The sequence below is a fragment of the Mesoplodon bidens genome (assembly GCF_964165515.1).
Source record: "Mesoplodon bidens genome assembly, chromosome: 8".
Classification (NCBI taxonomy): Eukaryota; Metazoa; Chordata; class Mammalia; order Artiodactyla; family Ziphiidae; genus Mesoplodon; species Mesoplodon bidens.
The window spans coordinates 47,593,562-47,613,513 of NC_138165.1; the positions used below are offsets into that span (position 1 = coordinate 47,593,562).

Here is a 19,952-nt window from a genome sequence, read left to right on the forward strand (position 1 = left end):
AGGTATTATGAGTTTTTTTAGTGCATTTTATTTTATTATTATTCGTTAACATCTTTATTGGAGTATAATTGCTTTACAATGGCATGTTAGTTTCTGCTTTATAACAAAGTGAATCAGCTATACATATACATATATACCCATATCTCCTCCTCCTTACGTCTCCCTACCACCCCACCATCCCACCCCTCTAGGTGGTCACAGAACACTGAGCTGATCTTCCTGTGCTATGCAGCTGCTTCCCACTAGGTATCTATTTTACGTTTGGTAGTGTATATATGTTGATGCCACTCTCTCACTTTGCCCCAGCTTACCCTTCCCCCTCCCCATGTCCTCAGGTCCATTCTCTACAACTGAGGCTTTATTCCTGTCCTGCCCCAAGGTTCTTCATGACTTTTTTTTTTTTTTAGATTCCATATATATGTGTTAGCATATGGTGTTTGTTTTTCTCTTTCTGACTTACTTCACTCTATATGACAGACTCTAGGTCCATCCACCTCACTACAAATGACTCTATTTTGTTTCTTTTTATGGCTGAGTAATATTCCATTCTATATATGTGCCACATCTTCTTTATCCATTCATCTGTTGATGGACACTTACGTTGCTTCCATGTCCTGGCTATTGTAAATAGAGCTGCAATGAACAATGTGATACATGACTTTTTGAATTATGGTTTTCTCAGGGTTTATGCCCAGTAGTGGGATAGCTGGGTCATATGGTAGTTCTGTTTTTAGTTTTTTAAAGAACCTCCATACTGTTCTCCATAGAGGCTGTATCAATTTACATTCCCACTAACAGTGCAAGAGGGTTCCCTTTTCTCCACACCCTCTCCAGCATTTATTGTTTGTAGATTTTTTTTTTTCGGTACGGGGGCCTCTCACTGTTGTGGCCTCTCCCGTTGTGGAGCACAGGCTCTGGATGCGCAGGCTCAGTGGCCATGGCTCATGGGCCTAGCCCGCTCCGCGTCATGTGGGATCTTCCCAAACCGGGACACGAACCCATGTCCCCTGCATCGGCAGGCAGACTCTCAACCACTGCACCACCAGGGAAGCCCTGTAGATTTTTTGATGATGGCCATTCTGACTGGTGTGAGGTGATACCTCATTGTAGTTTGATTTGCATTTCTCTAGTGATTAGTGCTGTTGAGCATTCTTTCATGAGTTTGTTGGCAATCTGTATATCTTCTTTGGAGAAGTGTCTATTTAGGTCTTCTGCCCATTTTGGATTGGGTTGTTTGTTTTTTTGATATTGAGCTGCATGAGCTGCTTGTAAATTTTGGAGATTAATCCTTTGTCAGTTGCTACACTTGCAAATATTTTCCCCCATTCTGAGTGTTGTCTTTTCATCTTGTTTATGGTTTCCTTTGCTGTGCAAAAGATTTTAAGTTTCATTAGGTCCCATTTGTTTATTTTTGTTTTTATTTCCATTTCTCTAGGAGGTGGGTCAAAAAGGACCTTGCTGTGATTTATGTCATAGAGTGTTCTGCGTATGTTTTCCTCTAAGAGTTTTATAGTGTCTGGCCTTACATTTGGGTCATTTTGAGTTTATTTTGAGTTTATTTTTGTGTATGGTGTTAGGGAGGTTTCTAATTTCATTCTTTTACATGTAGCTGTCCAATTTTCCCAGCACCACTTATTGAAGAGGCTGTCCTTTCTGCATTGTATACTCTTGCCTCCTTTATCAAAAATAAGGTGACCATATGTACATGGGTTTATCTCTGGGTTTTCTATCCTGTTCCATTGATCTATATTTCTGTTTTTGTGCCAGTACTATACTGTCTTGATTACTGTAGCTTTGTAGTATGGTCTGAAGTCAGGGAGCCTGATTCCTCCAGCTCCGTTTTTCTTTCTCAAGATTGCTTTGGCTATTAGGGATCTTTGTGTTTCCATACACACGGTGAAATTTTTTGTTCTAGTTCTGTGAAAAATTCCATTGGTAGTTTGATAGGGATTGCATTGAATCTGTAGATTGCTTTGGGTAGTGTAGTCATTTTCACAGTGTTGATTCTTCCAATCCAAGAACATGGTATTTCTCTCCATCTGTTTGTAACATCCTTAATTTCTTTCATCAGTGTCTTATTGTTTTCTGCATACAGGTCTTTTGTCTCCTTAGGTAAGTTTATTCCTAGGTATTTTATTCTTTTTGTTGCAGTGGTAAATGGGATTGTTTCCTTAATATCACTTTCAGATTTTTCATTATTAGTGTATAGGAATGCAAGAGATTTCCATGCATTAATTTTGCATCCTGCTACTTTACCAAATTCATTGATTAGCTCTAGTAGTTTTCTGGTAGCATCTTTAGCATTCTCTGTGTATAATATCGTGTCATCTGCAAACAGTGACAGCTTTACTTCTTCTTTTCCGATTTGGATTCCTTTTATTTCTTTTTCTTCTCTGATTGCTGTGGCTAAAACTTCCAAAACTATGTTGAATAACAGTGGTGAGAGTAGACAACCTTGACTTGTTCCTGATCTGAGGAAATGGTTTCATTTTCTCACCATTGAGAATGATGTGTGCTCTGGTTTTGTCATATATGGTCTTTAGTATGTTGAGGTAAGTTCCCTCTATGCCTACTTTCTGGAGGGTTTTTTTTATCATAAACGGGTGTTGAACTTTGTCGCAAGCTTTTTCTGCATCTATTGCGGTGATCATATGGTTTTTCTCCTTCTTTTGCTAATATCAAAAAAACCAATCAGTGTGATATACAATGGTATATCACATTGATTGGTTTGCGTATATTGACGAATCCTTGCATTCCTAGGATAAACCCCACTTGATCATGGTGTATGATCCTTTTAATGTGCTGTTGAATTTGGTTTGCTAGTATTTTGTTGAGGATTTTTGCGTGTATGTTCATCAGTGATATTGACCTGTAGTGTTCTTTCTTTGTGACATCTTTGTTTGGTTTTCATATCAGGGTGATGGTGGCCTCATAGAATGAGTTTTGGAGTGTTCCTCCCTCTGCTATATTTTGAAATAGTTTCAGAAGGATAGGTTTTAGCTCTTCTCTAAATGTTTGATAGAATTTGCCTGTGAAGCCATCTGGTCCTGGGCATGCATTTGTTGGAAAATTTTAATTACAGTTTCCATTTCAGTGCTTGTGATTGGTCTGTTTATATTTTCTATTTCTTCATGGCTCAGTCTCGGAAGGTTGTGCTTTTCTAAGAATTTGTCCATTTCTTCCAGGTTGTCCATTTTATTGGCGTACAGTTGCTTGTAGTAATCTCTCATGATCCTTTGTAGTAATATGTCATGATCCTCTGCAGTGTCAGTTGTTACTTCTCTTTTTTCATTTCTAATTCTATTGATTTGATTGTTCTCCCTTTTTCCTTGAGGAGTCTGGCTAATGGTTTATCAATTTTGTTTATCTTCTCAAAGAACCAGCTTTTAGTTTTATTGATCTTTGCTATTGTTTCCTTCATTTCTTTTTCATTTATTTCTGATCTGATCTTTATGATTTCTTTCCTTCTGCTAACTTTGGGGGTTTTTTGTTCTTCTTTCTCTAATAACCTTTTGTGTATGATTAGTTTGTTTTTTGAGATGTTTCTTGTTTCTAGAGGTAGGATTGTATTGCTGTAAACTTCCCTCTTAGAACTGCTTTTGCTGCATTCCATAGGTCGTTCTGTTTTCATTGTCACTTGTTTGTAGGTAATTTTTGATTTCCTCTTTGATTTCTTCAGTGATCTCTTGGTTATTTAGTAGTGTATTCTTTAGCCTCCATGTGTTTGTATTTTTTACAGATTTTTTTCTTGTAATTGATATCTAGTCTGATAGCGTTGTGGTCAGAAAAGATACTTGATACAATTTCAATTTTCTTAAAATGACCAAGGCTTGTTTTTTGACCCAAGATATGATCTGTCCTGGAGAACATTTCATGAGCACTTGAGAAGAAAGTGTATTCTGTTGTTTTTGGATGGAATGTCCTATAAATACCAATTAAGTCCATCTTGTTTAATATGTCATTTAAAGCTTGTGTTTCCTTATTTATTTTCATTTTGGATGATTTGTCCATTGGTGAAAGAGGGGTGTTAATCTCTTACTATAATTGTGTTACTGTCGATTTCCCCTTTTATGGCTGTTAGCATTTGCCTTATGTATTGAGGTGCTCCTATGTTGGGTGCATAAATATTTACAGTTGTTATATCTTCTTTTTGGATGGATCCCTTGATCATTATGAGTGTCCTTCTTTGCCTCTTGTAATAGTCTTTATTTTAAAGTCTATTTTGTTTAATATGAGAATTGCTACTCCAGCTTTCTTTTGGTTTCCATTTGCATGGCATATCTTTTTCCATCCCCTCACTTTCAGTCTGTACATGTCCATAGGTCTGAGGTGGGTCTCTTGTAGACAGCATATATACGGGTCTTGTTTTTGTATCCACTCAGCCAGTTTATGTCTTTTGGTTGGAGCATTTAATCCATTTACATTTAAGGTAGTTATCGATATGTATGTTCCTATTACCATTTTCTTAATTGTTTTGGGTTTGTTATTGTACGTCTTTTCCTTCTCTTGTGTTTCCTGCCTGGAGAAGTTCCTTTAGCATTTGTTTTAAAGCTCATTTGGTGGTGCTGAATTCTCTAAACTTTTGCTTGTCTGTAAAGTTTTTAATTTCTCTGTTGTATCTGAATGAGATCTATGCTGGGTAGAGTAATCTTGGTTTTAGGTTTTTCCCTTTCATCACTTTAAATATGCCCTGCCACTCCCTTCTGGCTTGCAGAGTTTCTGCTGAAAGATCAGCTGTTAACCTTATGGGGATTCCCTTGTATGTTATTTGTTGTTTTTCCCTTGCTGCTTTTAATATTTTTTCTTTGTATTTACTTTTTGATTGTTTGATTAATATATGTATTGATGTGCTTCTCCTTGGATTTATCCTGTATGGGACTCTCTGTGCTTCCTGGACTTGATTGACTATTTCCTTTTCCAATTTAGGGAAGTTTTCATCTATAATCTCTTCAAATATTTTCTCAGACCCTTTTTTTATCTCTTCTTCTTTTGGGACCCCTATAATTCGAATGTTGGTGCATTTAATGTTGTCCCAGAGGTCTTTGAGACTGTCCTCAATTCTTTTAATTCTCTTCTCTTTATTCTGCTCTGTGGTAGTTATTTCCACTATTTTATCTTCCAGGTCACTTATCCGTTCTTCTGTGTCATTTATTCTGCCATTGATTCCTTCTAGATAATTTTTAATTTCATTTATTGTGTTGTTCATCATTGTTTGCTCTTTAGTTCTTCTACATCCTTGTTAAACGTTTCTTGTATTTTCTCCATTCTATTTTGAAGATTTTGGATCATCTTTACTATCATTACTCTGAATTATTTTTCAGGTAGACTGCCTATTTCCTCTTCATTTGTTTGGTCTGGTGGGTTTTCACCTTGCTCCTTCTTCTTCTGTGTGTTTTTCTGTCCTCTCATTTTTCTTAACTTACTGTGTTTGGGGTCTCCTTTTCACAGGCTTCAGGTTCATAGTTCCCGTTGTTTTTGGTGTCTGTCCCCAGTGGCTAAGGTTTGTTCAGTGGGTTGTGTAGGCTTCCTTGTGGAGGGGACTGGTGCCTGTGTTCTGGTGGATGAGCCTGGATCTTGTCTTTCTGGTGAGCAGGTCTGCGTCTGGTAATGTTTTGTGGTGTGTGATCTTATTACGATTTTAGGCAGACTCTCTGCTAATGGGTGGGGTTGTGTTCATGTCTTGCTAGTTGTTTGGCCTAGGATGTCTAGCACTGTAGCTTGCTGATCATTGAGTGGAGCTGGGTCTTAGCACTGAGCTGGAGATCTCTGGGAGAGCTTTCGCTGTTTGATATTACATGGAGCTGGGAGGTCTCTGGTGGACCAGTGTGCTGAACTCAGCTCTCCCACCTCAGAGGCAAATGCCTGATACTCGGCTGGAGCACCAAGACCCTGTCAGCCACACAGCTCAGAAGAAAATGGAGAAAGAAAGAAAAATAAAATAAAATAAAGTTATTAAAATAAAAAATTATTAAATGTAAAGAAATTAGAAAGTAACAAAAATGATAAAGAAAGAAAGAAGAGAGCAACCAAACCAAAAAACAAATCCACCAATGATAACAAGCACTAAAAAGTATAGTATAAACAAAACAAACAAAAAAATGGACAGACAGAACCCAAGGACAAATGGTAAAAGCAGAGCTATACAGACTCACACAAAGAAACATACACATACACACTCACAAAAATTGAAAAAGAAAAAGAAATATATATATATATTTTAAAAAAGGAAGAGAGCAACCCAATCAACAAACAAATCTACCAATGATAATAAACTCTAAATACTAAACTAAGATAAACATAAAACCAGAAACAAATTATTTGCAGAAAGCACTCCCCAAGTCTACAGTTGCTCCCAAAGTCCACTGCCTCAATTCTGGGATGATTCATTGTCTATTCAGGTATTCTTAGATAGATGCAGGGTACATCAAGTTGATCATGGAGATTTATCTGCCGTTCCTGAGGCTGCTGGGAGGAATTTCCCTTTCTCTTCTTTGTTCACACATCTCCTGGGGCTCAGCTTTGGATTTGGCCCTGCCTCTGTGTGTAGGTCACCTGAGGGTGTCTGTTCCCTGCCCAGACAGGACAGGGTTAAAGGAGCAGCTGATTAGAGGGCTCTGGCTCACTCAGGCCGGGGGGAGGGAGGGGTACGGAATCCAGGGCAAGCCTGTGGTGGCAGAGGCCGGCGTGACATTGCAACTGCCAGAAGCATGCCATGTGTTCTCCCGGAGAAGTTGTCCCTGGATCATGGGACGCTGGCAGTGGTGGACTGCACAGGCTCCTGTGAGGGGAGGTGTGGTTAGTGACCTGTGCTCGCACACAGGGTTCTTGGTGGCTGCAGCAGCAGCAGCCTTAGTTTTTTATGCTCGTCTCTGGTTTCCACACTGATAGCCACGGCTTGCACCCATCTCTGGAGCTCGTTTAGGCCGTGCTCTGAATCCCCTCACCTCACACACCCCGAAACTGTGGTCTCTTGCCCCTTAGGCAGTTCCAGACTTTTTCCCAGACTCCCTCCCAGCTAGCTGTGGCACACTAGCCCCCTTCAGGGTGTGTTCACACAGCCAACCCCATTTCTCTTCCTGGGGTCTGACCTCCAAAGCTGAAACCTCAACTCCCAGCCCCCACCCACCCCGGTGGGTGAGCAGACAAGCCTCTCATGCTGGTGAGTGCTCATTGGCACCAATTCTCTGTGTGGGAATTTCTGTGCTTTGCCTTCTGCACCCCTGTTGCTGTGCCCCTCCATGGCTCCAAAGCTTCCCCCCTGCCCACCCCGTCTCCGTCAGTGAAGGGGCTTCCTAGTGTGTGTAAACTTTTCCTCCTTCACAGCTCTCTCCCCAAGGTGCAGGTCCTGTCCCTATTCTTTTGTTTCTGTTTTTTCTTTCTTCTTTTGCCCTACCCATGTACGTGGGGAGTTTCTTGCCTTTTGGGAGGTCTGAGGTCTTCTGCCAGCGTTCAGTAGGTGTTCTGTAGGAGTTGTTCCACATGTAGATGTATTTCTGATGTATTTGTGGGGAAGAAGGTGACCTCTGCATCTTACTCTTCCTCCATCTTGAAGGTCTCTCTCTAGGTATTTTTTGATTTTCTCTTTGATTTCTTTGGTGATTGGTTGTTTAGTAACATAGTAACATATTGTTTAGCCTCCACGAGTTTGTGTTTTTTACAGTTTTTTTCTTGTACTTGATTTCTAATCTCCTAGCATTGTGGTTGGAAATGATGCTTGATATGATTTCAGTTTTCTTAAATTTCCCGAGGTTTGCTTTGTGGCCCAGCATACTATGTACCCTGGAGAACGTTCCATGTGCACTTGAAAGAATGTGTATTTTGCTGCTTCCAGATCAAATGCTCTATAAATATCAATTAACTCCATCTGGTCTAATGTGTCATTTAAGGCCTGTGTTCCCTTATTGATCTTCTGTCTGGATGATCTATCCATTGATGTAAGTGGGGTGCTAAAACCCCCCACTATTTTAGTGTTACTGTCAATATCTCCTTTTATGGTTACTAGCATTTGCCTTACATATTGAAGTGCTCCTGTGTAGGGTACATATATATTTATAGTTGTTATATCTTCTTCTTGGGTTGATCCATTATGAGGTAGTGTCTGTCTTTGTCTCTTGTAACAGTCTTTATTTAGAAGTCTATTTCGTCTGATATGAGCATTGCTACTCCAGCTTTCATTTGATTTTCACTTGCATGGAGTACCTTTTTCCATCCCTTCACTTTTAGTCTGTATGTGTTCCTAGATCTGAAGTGGGTCTCTTGTAGATAGCATATATACAAGTCTTGTTTTTGTATCCATTCAGCCAGTCTGTGTCTTTGGTTGGAGCATTTAATCCATTTACATTTAAGGTAAGTATTGATATGTATGTTCTTACTGCCATTTTGTTAATTGTTAGAATTTGTTTTTGTAGGTCATTTTTCTTCCCTTCCTCTTTTGTTCTCTTGTGATTTGATGACTATCTTTAGAGTTGTGTTTGGATTGCTTTTTCTTACTGTAGATTTTTGGTTTGTGGTTACCATGAGGTTTTGGTATAGAAGTCTATACCTATATACACAATTGTTTTAAGTTGCTGGTCTCTCAATTTCAGATGCATTTCCAATATCCTGCATTTGTACTCTCCTCAGCAATTTCTAGTTTTGATATATTTGTTTGTGGATGATTTCCTACCTTTATGTTTGCCTTTACTGGTGAGCTTTCTCATTTGTAATTTTCTTGTTTCTAGTTGTGTCCTTTTCTTTTCCGCCTAGAGAAATTCCTTTAGCATTTGTTTCAAAGCTGGTTTGGTGGTGCTGAATTCTCTTAGCTTTTGCTTGTCTGTAAAGCTTTTGATTTTTCCATCAAATGCGAATAAGAGCCTTGCTGGGTAAAGTATTCTTGGTTATAGGTTTTTCCCTTTCGTCACTTTAAATATATCATGCCACTCCCATCTGGCTTGCAGTTTCTGCTGAGAAATCAACTGATAACTGTATGGGGATTCTGTTGTATGTTATTTATTGCTTTTCCCTTGTGCTTTTAAATATTTTTCATCTTAATTTTTGTCAGTTTGATTATTATGTGTCTTGGTGTCTTTCTCCTTGGGTTTATCCTGCATGGGACACTCTGTGCTTCCTGGACTTGAGTGTTTCCTTTCCCATGTTAGGGAAGTTTTCAGCTATTATCTCTTCAAATGTTTTCTCAGGCCCTTTCTCTCTGTTCTCCTTCTGGGACCCCTATAATGCAAATGTTGGTGCATTTAATGTTCTCCCAGAGAGGTCTTAGACTGTCCTCATTTCCTTTCATTCATTTTTCTTTATTCTGTTCTGCAGCAGTGATTTCCACCAGTCTGTCTTCCAGCTCACTTATTCATTCTTCTGCCTCACTTATTCTGCTGTTGATTCCTTCTAGTGTGTTTTTCATTTCAGTTATTGTATTGTTCATCTCTGTTTGTTCTTTAGTTCTTTTGGGTCTTTGTTTAACATTTCTTGAATCTCCTTGATCTATGTTTCCATTCTTTTTACAAGATCTTGGATCATCTTTACTATCATTACTCTGAATTCTTTTTCAGGCAGATTGCCTATCTCCACTTCACTTAGTTGTTCTTCTGGGATTTTATCTTGTTCCTTTATCTGGAATATATTTCTTTGCTGTCCCATTTTATCTAGCTTTCTGTGTTTGTGGTCTCTGTTTCTCAGGCTGCAGGTTTGTAGCCTGGTGTCTGCCCTTTCGTGGGTGAAGTTGGTCCAGGGGCTTGTGAAGGCTTCCTGGTGGGAGGGACTGGTACCTGCCTACTGATGGGTGGAGCTGGGTCCTGTCCCTCTGGTGGGCAGGGCCGTGTCAAGGGGTGTGTTTAGAAGTAGCTGTGTGCTCAGGATGGCTTTAGGCAGCCTGTCTGCTCATGGGTCGGGCTGTATCCCACCCTGTTGGTTGTTTGGCCTGAGGCATTCCAGCACTGGAGCCTGCAGGCTGTTGGGTGGGGCCAGCTCTTGGTGCCAAATTGGTGAACTCCAGGAGAGCTCACACTGATGAACATTCACTGGGGACTCTGCCATCAGTGTCCTTGCCCACACAACTATAGCCAACCCTTTCTCCCCCAGAGACCCTCCAAGACCCACAGGTACGTCTGTCCCAGGCTCCTATGGAGTCACTGCTTTGCCCTGGTCCCAGTGCACATGAAATCTCGTGTGCCCCCTCCAAGAGTGGAGTCTCTGTTTCCCCCAATCCTGTGGAGCTCCTACACTCAAATGCTGCTGTCCTTCAAAGCCACATGTTCTGGGGGCTCCTCCTCCCAATACCAGACCCCCAGGCTGGGGAGCCTGATTTGGGGCTCAGAACTCCTCCTGTGAGAGAACCTCTGTGGTATAATTATTTTCCAGCCTGTGGGTCACCTACCTGGCAGGTATGGGATTTGATTATATTGTGAAAGCACCTCTTCTACCATCTCTTTGTGGCTTCTTCTTTGTCTTTGGATGTAGAACATCTTTTTTGGTAGGTTACCGTCTTTTTTGTTGATGGTTGTTCAGGAGTTGTGACTTTGGTGTTTTCATGAGAGGAGGTGAGCTCAAGTCCTTCTACTCCACCATCTTGTCTCCTCCCTTCACCTGAGCAAGTGGCCAGAGGTGCAAGTTAAGGCACCATAGTGGATGGACACCACTGTTGACACATGGGCAGAGTTTTGTGGCCAGTGGGAAGTGGTTTATGATAAAAGATGCTTAGGCAAGGCTGTGGGAAGGGTTGTGAGCTCCCTTGCCCTCTCTGAGCCTCCATGTGTTCACCAACCTGGAAGATCCTATCTTCATTTTCTTTTATTGGATGAGATAAAGACTTTCCTTGAGAGTATGTCCACATCTCTGACAAAAAGGCATCTTCAGTCTATTAGTAAATTCTGGTCTAAATTCATTAGTTAAAATAAGGATAAGTACTTAGTATTCAGGACCCATCTCTGACTAAAGATTAATTTCATAATAAATCTAAAAATATTTAAAATAACAAGTGACTACTTCAGATAATTCTTCAAAGGGCACATGGAAAGAGAGGAATACATAATCCTCAGAAAACAGTGCCTTCCAGATTGATTTACAGTTGAGTCCTAAGGAGTAGTGGGCCCTTCAGAGCTAGACAAAAATGCCATGAGTGGGATCAAAATTAGTTCAGGACACTGATAGGTCAACAACATGAGAAAAGAATTTTTTTTAAGCATTTTGCCCTTTTTTAAGGCAGTGTCTTAGTTTTCTGCCTTTGCTCACCTACGGATAATGGACACAAGTCTATATAGAATGGAGCCCGAGCTCTTGGAGCAGTGAGTATTTCTGAAGGAGTCAAGGTTTGTGCACTCAGCATATGTTCACCAACCACCTAGGATATACCACTTATTTTAGGGGTCAGTTCCATACCCATCCCCTGAGTTCTGCAGCTTCCCCCCCCCATATTTCTCTACATTTGCAAAGTGGTGTTGGCTTAACAGAGTGTGTTCTATGGAACTCAGATGCTCGAGAAAGAAAAGCTTCTCTTGCAGAATAGTTTGGGAAGTGCTGAATACTCTCTCCACTCCTTGCAGATTTACAACATACATTAATCAAAAGAGGACTTGGTGGAAATTGCAGTAGGCAGCAGAGTTTCTCTGTCTGGGTCTGCTACCAACTAGCTGTGGGGTTAGGGCAAGTCCGTACAGCTTCAGAGGGCTTGGCTTGTTTATCTCTAACACATGAGCACTTTCTCAGCCACCTTAACAACTGCCTCCTGACACGGCCTCAGACTGTGGGAATCTGGAGCAGACATTTCTGGCTGCCCTCCCAGATCCATTTCTTCCTTCCTCCTCTTTAATTCCTATTTTGCTCAGCTATCTACCCTCTGCCGTGCACCACACATGCCTCAGGGGACAGAGATCTCCCTTCAGCTGTACTAAGCCAAGGGTAACCACATCTTCCTTGGCTTCCTTTGTGATCTGCTGGGAGCCTGGGTGAAGACTTTCACTTCCTGGCATGTGTCCAGTAGTATCCCTCTGTCTTTTCCCCGGATGCTGGCTGGGACATATGGGATAGCTGTGCCATCTCCTTACCAGAGGACATGGGGGAGATGGAGCCAAAAGAACAGCAGAGAATGGAGCTAGAACCACCGAATTAAGTCCACCCTGAATCCCACTCGCCCTCTGGACTTCTAGTTGTGTGAGCCAACATATTTATTTATGCCAATTTGATTGGGCCTCTCTGTTACTTGTAGTTGAAGTCATCCGGATGGATACATCACTCTCTAAAAGGTACTCTCCTTGGGGACCCTCAACAACGTAGACAGAGTCTGTCTCCAGGATATGCTTACCCCCTGTTGCTTATCCTCCTTTAGAGAATATTTGAGTTGGATCTGGTCTTTTGTCTCTGCTTAGCCTCTGTGGACAGGCTCCATTGCCCTTGGCTTCGTGTTGCTCCTGCTGCGGACACAGCCATGACTTGCAGGGAGTCCAGTCAGTGGTCAGAACCCTGGACATCCTGCTTGGCTAGAAGAGGTACAGGTTTCCTGCAGGTCCCACTTGTCCAGGCCTCCCAGGACCATCCCCAACAGGGCAGCTCTGCTAAGCCACGGTGTCCTCCAGTTGCTCCTAGCCCCTTCACTGGGACCAATTTTCATAGACCAAAAAAGTACAGATATGGAGGTTTAGGAGTTGCATGGTGAATGCTCTCACTAAAGCCTCTACAGCCTTATACTGAGGCCCTGCATTATTGTTTGTAAAGATGATGCCCTAAGACTACCAGTATCAGAATCACCAGATTCATGACCAGATAGATGCTTGTTCAAAAGGCAGATTCCCGGACTCCTTGAATAGTATTCTTGGGATTGAGCCGTGAAAGCCCTATTTTTCACAGCCTACACTCTGAGTAGCTCACATTCTGGATTACCCCCTAGACAGCTCAGCTCCTAGCCTCAGCATCTGATAAAACAGGCCAAGGCAATGAGGGAGGGGGATAGGGGAGGAGACAGAACTATGAAGGCCAAAAGAGAAGTGGGAGGTGTGATAGGAAGATGCTAGACTGCTTCGGGTGCACAGCCGTGGAGCTATGCCTAAAGGCAGACTTAAATTACGACAGCCATTTTGTCTCCAGTTTCTACAACTTTCACCTTTGTGCATCCACTATTCACCTTTGTCCTCTGGCATGCTTTGTTCCCTGACATATCCAGCATCACAGTGAAACCCTCCACAAATCAAAGAGTCAATGACAAAGAACTAGGTGAAAAATAAAATGTCCAAGATCCAAAGGTCAGAGCAAAGTTTTATAAGATGGCAATTGATGTCACAAAAATCGTGCATTAGAGTTAGTAATTTCTCACATGTGAAATATTTCCCAATTCCTAAGTCCGTGCTGGTGCATACTGCTTATTTCACGCTTTTCACAGCTTTGTAAGTTTTCTCCCAGTGAGAAAGGGAAACTGACCCACCTCCTTCCCTTTTCTTATGAGATGTATTTTACACAGTGACTGACACAGCAGAATGCAGACTGTATGGAAAACAATACCTGTAATTTCTGGCTGCTAACTTCACTCAGAGTTGGATTTAGGGAGTGTTTAGACACAGCAAGGAAAAGATGTGTTCTGTACCTTTTTTTTTTTTTCTTTTTCAGAAAGTGATGGATGGATGGGAATTCAGTTTATTCTAGAATGTAGATCTATTCAAAATGGACCTTTGACAGGTCATTCCCTCACATACTCCTCATATTCATAGCTAATCCCCTTGTCTCTTTTATAAGAACAAATCTACATACCCTCATGCCCTCACTATTCCAGTTTTCATTGGACATTTTGACAAAGTACTTTTCATCTTCTTGCTCATTAGAAGCAAATGAAATTAATCTGAGGTCTGGAACACTTGGCCATTGTAAGTCACTATGCAATGGACTAAAAAAATCCAGGCAATGGACTCTGATTAGATTTTTGGATTCTAGTTTTAAAACAATTACATTGGAGACATCACACAGAGTCCATTTATAATGCTGAGGGCTTTCAAGGTCAGATGTTAAAAGTTTGGGCCTTCTGGTCAGTAAGTCACCCCCATTTCTCATTCTCTAGTTTAGTGGCTCCCAAAATGGCTATCTATCAGAATCACTTCAGGAATTTATAAAAATACAGATTTTCTGACTCAGCCCCAACAAAAAGAATCTGACTTTCTGGATTTGGGGCCTGGGAGTCTGATTTTCTTTTCTTTTCTTTTTTTTTAAAATATAAGTTCCCTGAGTGATTTTCATGCAGCCACCAAGGACCCATTTACAGAAGACATTTAGGAAGCACTTCTCTGGTCCAGTGGTTCTTGAACTTGCGTGTGCATCAGAAGCACCTGGAAACCTTATTAAAACACAGATTGAACCCTCAGAATTTCTGATTCAATGGGCCTGGAATGGAGGCTGAGCATTTGCATTTCTAACAAGTTCCCAGGTGATGCTGACACTGCTGGTCCGGAGACCACAATGAGAACCACAGCTCCAACCCAGGTTACTTGTGAGCATATTTATTATTCATTAGCACTTCTATTATGTGGCCAAAGACTGGGCTTCAGAAAAAGGAATAAACCTCTCAGGTCAAGGGTAACACACCTGGCTGAGCATCATAATCATCTGGGAGCTTTTTCTTTAACATTTAATTATTGGGGTTAGGCTTGGGCTCCATCCCAGATCTACTGAGTCAATGTCTCCAGGATGCCCTGGGAATTTGTACTGTTTTGAAGTTACCCGGAAGATTCTGATTACAGGGACTTGAAAACATTGCCTTAGATGAGCCACACTTATGAGTTCGTGAATAACTTATACTAAAAAATTGTTGTTTATCTGAAATTCCAATTTAATGAGGCATCCCATGCTCTTAAATATTTGTGAATCTGGCACCCCTACTCACTCAGCTGCCTTTTCAGGAGTTTGTTTCCTCTGTGTGTTCTCTCTTTTGCTCAGCACAGCCCTATCTTAAATGCTCAGTGGAGCGGTGATAAGGTAAGGAGGGCAATCCATGAAAACAAAATGTGTGGGGTGAAGAAGAGAAAATTAAGATGTTTCCTCAGGAAAGAAAAAAAAAGGAAAGATCATTAATCTAGAAAGCAGAAACAAAATCAGAAAAAAATACTGGCTGCTAATGGTTTTTTAACCAGACAATTCGTCAACTACACAGACGAATAAAAATACACCCACCAAAGATGCTATTAAAATGTTCCAATTGAAGCCACATATAATTAATTTCAAACAAGCATAAGCGATAAAAACTCAAATACTTCAAGGTGCTGAGTAAAAGGCAGGATAAATCTACATCAGACTTCAAAACGGATGCTTCCAGGTGAGTCTGGGGTTCAGCCAGAGACAGGGAGGTAACGATGTCTGCTTCCTCCCTGTTGTACTGGAAGCTAAAGAGCCTCGAGATGAGACTCTCCCAGTGTGTCAAGGATGAGAAAAAACAGACAGCTTGGCACCTTACAACAGCATGTAACTACTGAGAGACTGAATCAAAGGAGTGGAACAAACAATCAAAACAAAGAAGAAGAATTCATGGATGCATCTAAGGAAGGTGATCTGGCAAAAACCACTGCAGAGGCTGAGGAACCCCCGTGAGCACCACGGTCCCTGTAAAGCAAGTGGCTTTCTCCCAATGCACTTCTGCCATTTCAGAGGCTAGGGGTCGGCACACTTTTCCTGTAGAAGGCAAAATAGTAAATCTTTTAGATTTCGTAGGCCAGATGCTCTTTGCTGCATCTACTCATCCTCAGTGTAGCAGGAAAGAAGCTTGTAGACAATACGTAAACGAATAGGCACAGCTGTGTTCCAATAAAACCGTGTTCACAGAAATAGATAGTTGCTATAGAGTGAGCATCTGTCTCCCCCAAATTCATGTGTTGGAGCCTAAATCGCAGATGTGACGGTATTTGGATATGGGGCCTCTGGGAGATGGCTAGGTCATGCAAGTGGAGCCTCATGAACGCGCTTAGTACCCTTATGCTCACTCTCTGCACTCTGCCCTGAGAGGATATGAGAAAACCACAGTCTGCAAACCTGGAAGAGGGCTCTCTCCAGACAGTAGATCTGCTGGCACCTTGATCTCGCATTTCCCAGCCTCCAGAACTGTGAGGATTACATGTTTTAGTTGAAGCCACCTGGTCAACAGCCTATTTGTTACAGCAGACTGAGAGCAGTGAGATGTATCTGTCCCATGGCCCATAGTTTGCCAACCCCCATCACAGATGAGCCCGCGTGGCAAGGACAGCATCATTAGTGGATTCTATGGAGCACTCAGTATTCTAATGGTAGACGCTCAATTAAAAAAAACCAAACACTTCATTAACTCCCGACTATACATACAAGGGCAGAGTGTTTAAAGGTCACCCCAAAGTGTAAAGGCAGGAAATTAGGATCCTAGAAACAGAAGTTGTTCATTGAAATTCTGGGACTGTGTTATAAGAAGGAAAGAGAGGACAAGGGGACCAAACATTTTAGCATGTGTTTAGAAAAGTTCTCTTAGTGGCCCTGACATTCAGAGACAAGTTGACTGGAAGAGGGACACTGGTGCCAGTTTCTCTGTCTTTAAGCTGCTACTTTTGAGGGTCCATCACATGATAAGGTATCATCCTCCTTGATCAGGGAGGTTTCCTCACCTTCTCAATTCACTAATTTTGCATTTAGCATCCTAAGAAGGGTCCTTCACCCAAAAGAAAAAACTAAGTAAGTCACAATGGCATAGAATTTTATACTTTAAGCTAGAATATATCACCTGTGGTGCATGAACACATAACTTCAACTGGCCTCCCTTATGACACTGGTTAATGTTTCATCTGAGGTCTCCACATCAGCCAAGAAACACATAAGCATGCATTTTACATTGTATAATTTAAAAGTTTTATTTCCCCCCACAATAGCAAATGGGTTTCATATTAGTTCCACTGGAAGTTTTCTTCTTGTAGTTGCCCTTCTCATTGACTGCACCGTTGGCGGGGAAATTGCTTTCTTATTGGGGAAGAGTTATATTTCATAGAGATGCTCTGAGCTAATCACAGAAAAGAGAGGGTCTGATCCAGCAGCCCCTGAAGGAGTTGATCAGGTCAAGGAGTCCTTTCTGCTCCAGGCCTGGTCAGGTGGGGACAATACAGGCTACTGAACCTGCCCATAGTAGATGCTGGCAATACTCTCCTTGCAGAAGTGACAAAATGCAGCCCCTTCGATCAAGAAATATAAAATCCACATAATCCCTCAGTCCCTGCCAAGTCCCCTTCCTCAGTGGCCTTGTGCAGGAGCATTTTAGCTAAGCAACAACTAACTGGCTTCTGCTTTGCGGTCCAGTGAGCATTCTTCACCAAGTGCAAGATCGGTCTTCACTCCAAAGTTCACTGTTTACACAGCTGTTGGCTTGTGCTTTAGAGGGCTGGTCTCTGCCTCTCCCAGGAATGGTGGTATCACATCAACAACAGCACGAAGGCCCAGGCCAGCACTGGTAGGTGGAGCACAGGGGCACGGCTGCCAGACGTCCTCTGAGCATGCATCACAGCAAAGACCGCATTAGTGTGGTTGGTGGGTAACTCTACATTGCAGATCATCCCTTCACAGCAAGACCTACACTCCTGTTACCAAAGGAAGAGGAGAAGGAAAGAGCAAGTGAATAAAGGGAAGAAGAGGGAAGAGTCAAATGAAGAAAAACAAAAGCCTTCTTCAGCTCTGAGGACACAATTATTTTTTTTATCTTTTATGAGTATATAAATTTTTCAATTTAAAAATTTTCTAAAATATAATGGCATACAAGAGAAAAATGCTCTTATTTTTTAAATGTTTGAGACTTCATAAAAATTATGAATTTGAAAATATACCTTTTTCCTATCAAATTGACAAAGATTTCCAAAATGTACATGAGCCTGGGTCCATGACATGGTAGTAATTTTGATATTCTCAAACACTGCTACTGAGAATATAATTGCTTCAGTTTTTCTGGGGAGTAGTTTGGCAATCTTTATCAAGAGCTTCAAGATTATTTATATAAATCAATCCAGTAATATGCACCAAAATCACAAAGATTATGTGGGGCTTTTTTTAGAATAGAGAAATATTAAAAGCTGCCTAGTATTTTTAATAAGGAATTAGATAAACAAATTATAGTACAAACACATATTTTAATATTATGTAGCCATTAAGAATATTTCTGAAGAATAGGTAATAGGTAAGTTTTCTTTAAAAATATTTTTATTTTATATTGGAGTATAGTTGATGTGTTAGTTTCAGGTGTCCAGCACCTGAACAGTTAGACATGTATCTATTCTTTTTCAAATTCTTTTCCCATATAAGTTATTGCAGAATATTGAGCAGCGTTCCCTGTGCTATACAGTAGGTCCTTGCTGGTTATCTATTTAAAATATAGTTGTGTGTAAATATCAACCCCAAACTCCCAATTTATCCCTCTCCCCCACCTTTCCCCTTTGGTAACCATAGTTTGTTTTCAAAGTCTGTGAGTCTGTTTCTGTTTTGTAAATAAGTTCATTTGTATCATTTTTTTTTAAGATTCAGCATATAAGTGATATCATATATTTATCATACTGAGTCAGAAAGAGAAAGACAATCTCCAGGTCATCCATGTTGCTGCAAATGGCATTATTTCATTCTTTTTAATGGCTGAGTAATATTCCCTTGTATATATGTACCACATTTTCTTTATCCATTCATCTCTCAATGGACATTTAGGTTACTTCCATGTCTTGGCTATTGTAAACAGTGCTGCAGTGAACACTGGGGTGCATGTATCCTTTCAAACCATGGTTATATGCCCAGGAGTGGGACTGCTGGGTCATATGGTAGTTCTATTTTTAGTTTTTTAAGGAACCTCCATACTGTTCTCCATAGTGGCTGTACCAATTTACATTCCCACCAACAGTGTAGGAAGTTCCTCTTTTCTCCACACCCTCTCCAGCATTTATTGTTTGTAGACTTTTTGATGATGGCCATTCTAACTGGTGTGAGGTGATACCTCATTATAGTTTTGATTTGCATTTCTCTAATAATTAGTGGTGTTGAGCCTTCTCATGTGCCTCTAGGCCATCTGTATGTCTTCTTTGGAGAAATGTCTATTTAGGCCTTCTGCCCATTTTTGGATTGCGTTGTTTTTTTGATATTGAGCTGCATGAGCTGCTTGTATATTTTGAAGATTAATCCCTTGTTGGTTGCTTCATTTGCAAATATTTTCTCCCATTCTGTGGGTTGTCTTTTCATTTTGTTTATGGTTTTCTTTGCTGTACAAAAGCTCTTGAGTTTAATTAGGTCCTTTTTTGTTTTGTTTGCTTGTTTTATTTCCATTATTCTAGGAGACGGATCAAAAAAGATATTGCTGTGATTTATGCCAGAGTGTTCTGCCTGTTTTCCTCTAAGAGTTTTAGAGTATCAGGCCTTACATTTAGGTCTTTAATCCATTTTGAGTTTATTTTTGTGTATGGTGTTAGGGAGTGTCTAACTTCATTCTTTTACATGTAGCTGTCCAGTTTTCCCAGCACCATTTATTGAAGAGACTGTCTTTTCTCCATTGTATAGTCTTGCCTTGTTTGTCATAGATTAATTGACCATAGGTGTGTGGGTTTATCTCTGGGCTTTCTATCCTGTTCCATGGATCTATATTTCTGTTTTTGGGCCAGTACCAGACTGTTTTGGTTACTGTAGCTCTTTGTAAGTGGTACAGTCTGAAGTCAGGGAGCCTGATTCCTCCAACTCAGTTTTTCTTTCTCAGGATTGCTTTGGCTATTTGGGGTCTTTGTGTCTCCATACAAATTTTAAAACTTTTTGTTTTAGTTCTGTGAAAAATGCCACTGGTAATTTGATAGAGATTGCATTGCATCTCTAGATTGCTTTGGGTAATATAGTCATTTTGACAACATTGATTCTTCCATTTCAAGAATATGGTATATCTCTCCATTTGTTTGTGTCACCTTTGATTTCTTTCATCAGTGTCTTATAGTTTTCTGAGTATAGGTCTTTTGCCTCCTCAGGTAGGT

General features: G+C 40.8%; 1 protein-coding gene across 2 annotated transcripts in view; it reads right to left on the bottom strand.

Moving 5' to 3' along the window:
• Positions 1-16,860: 16,860 nt before the first annotated feature.
• Positions 16,861-19,952, bottom strand: part of LYPD6B (LY6/PLAUR domain containing 6B) — a 41,464-nt gene continuing 38,372 nt past the window's right edge. For both annotated transcript variants that reach the window (XM_081242414.1, XM_081242413.1), the window contains exon 5: positions 16,861-17,546. In XM_081242414.1, coding sequence (XP_081098540.1) covers positions 17,382-17,546 — 165 coding nt within the window. In that variant the 3' untranslated portion in view covers positions 16,861-17,381. The remainder of the gene's footprint in view (positions 17,547-19,952) is intronic.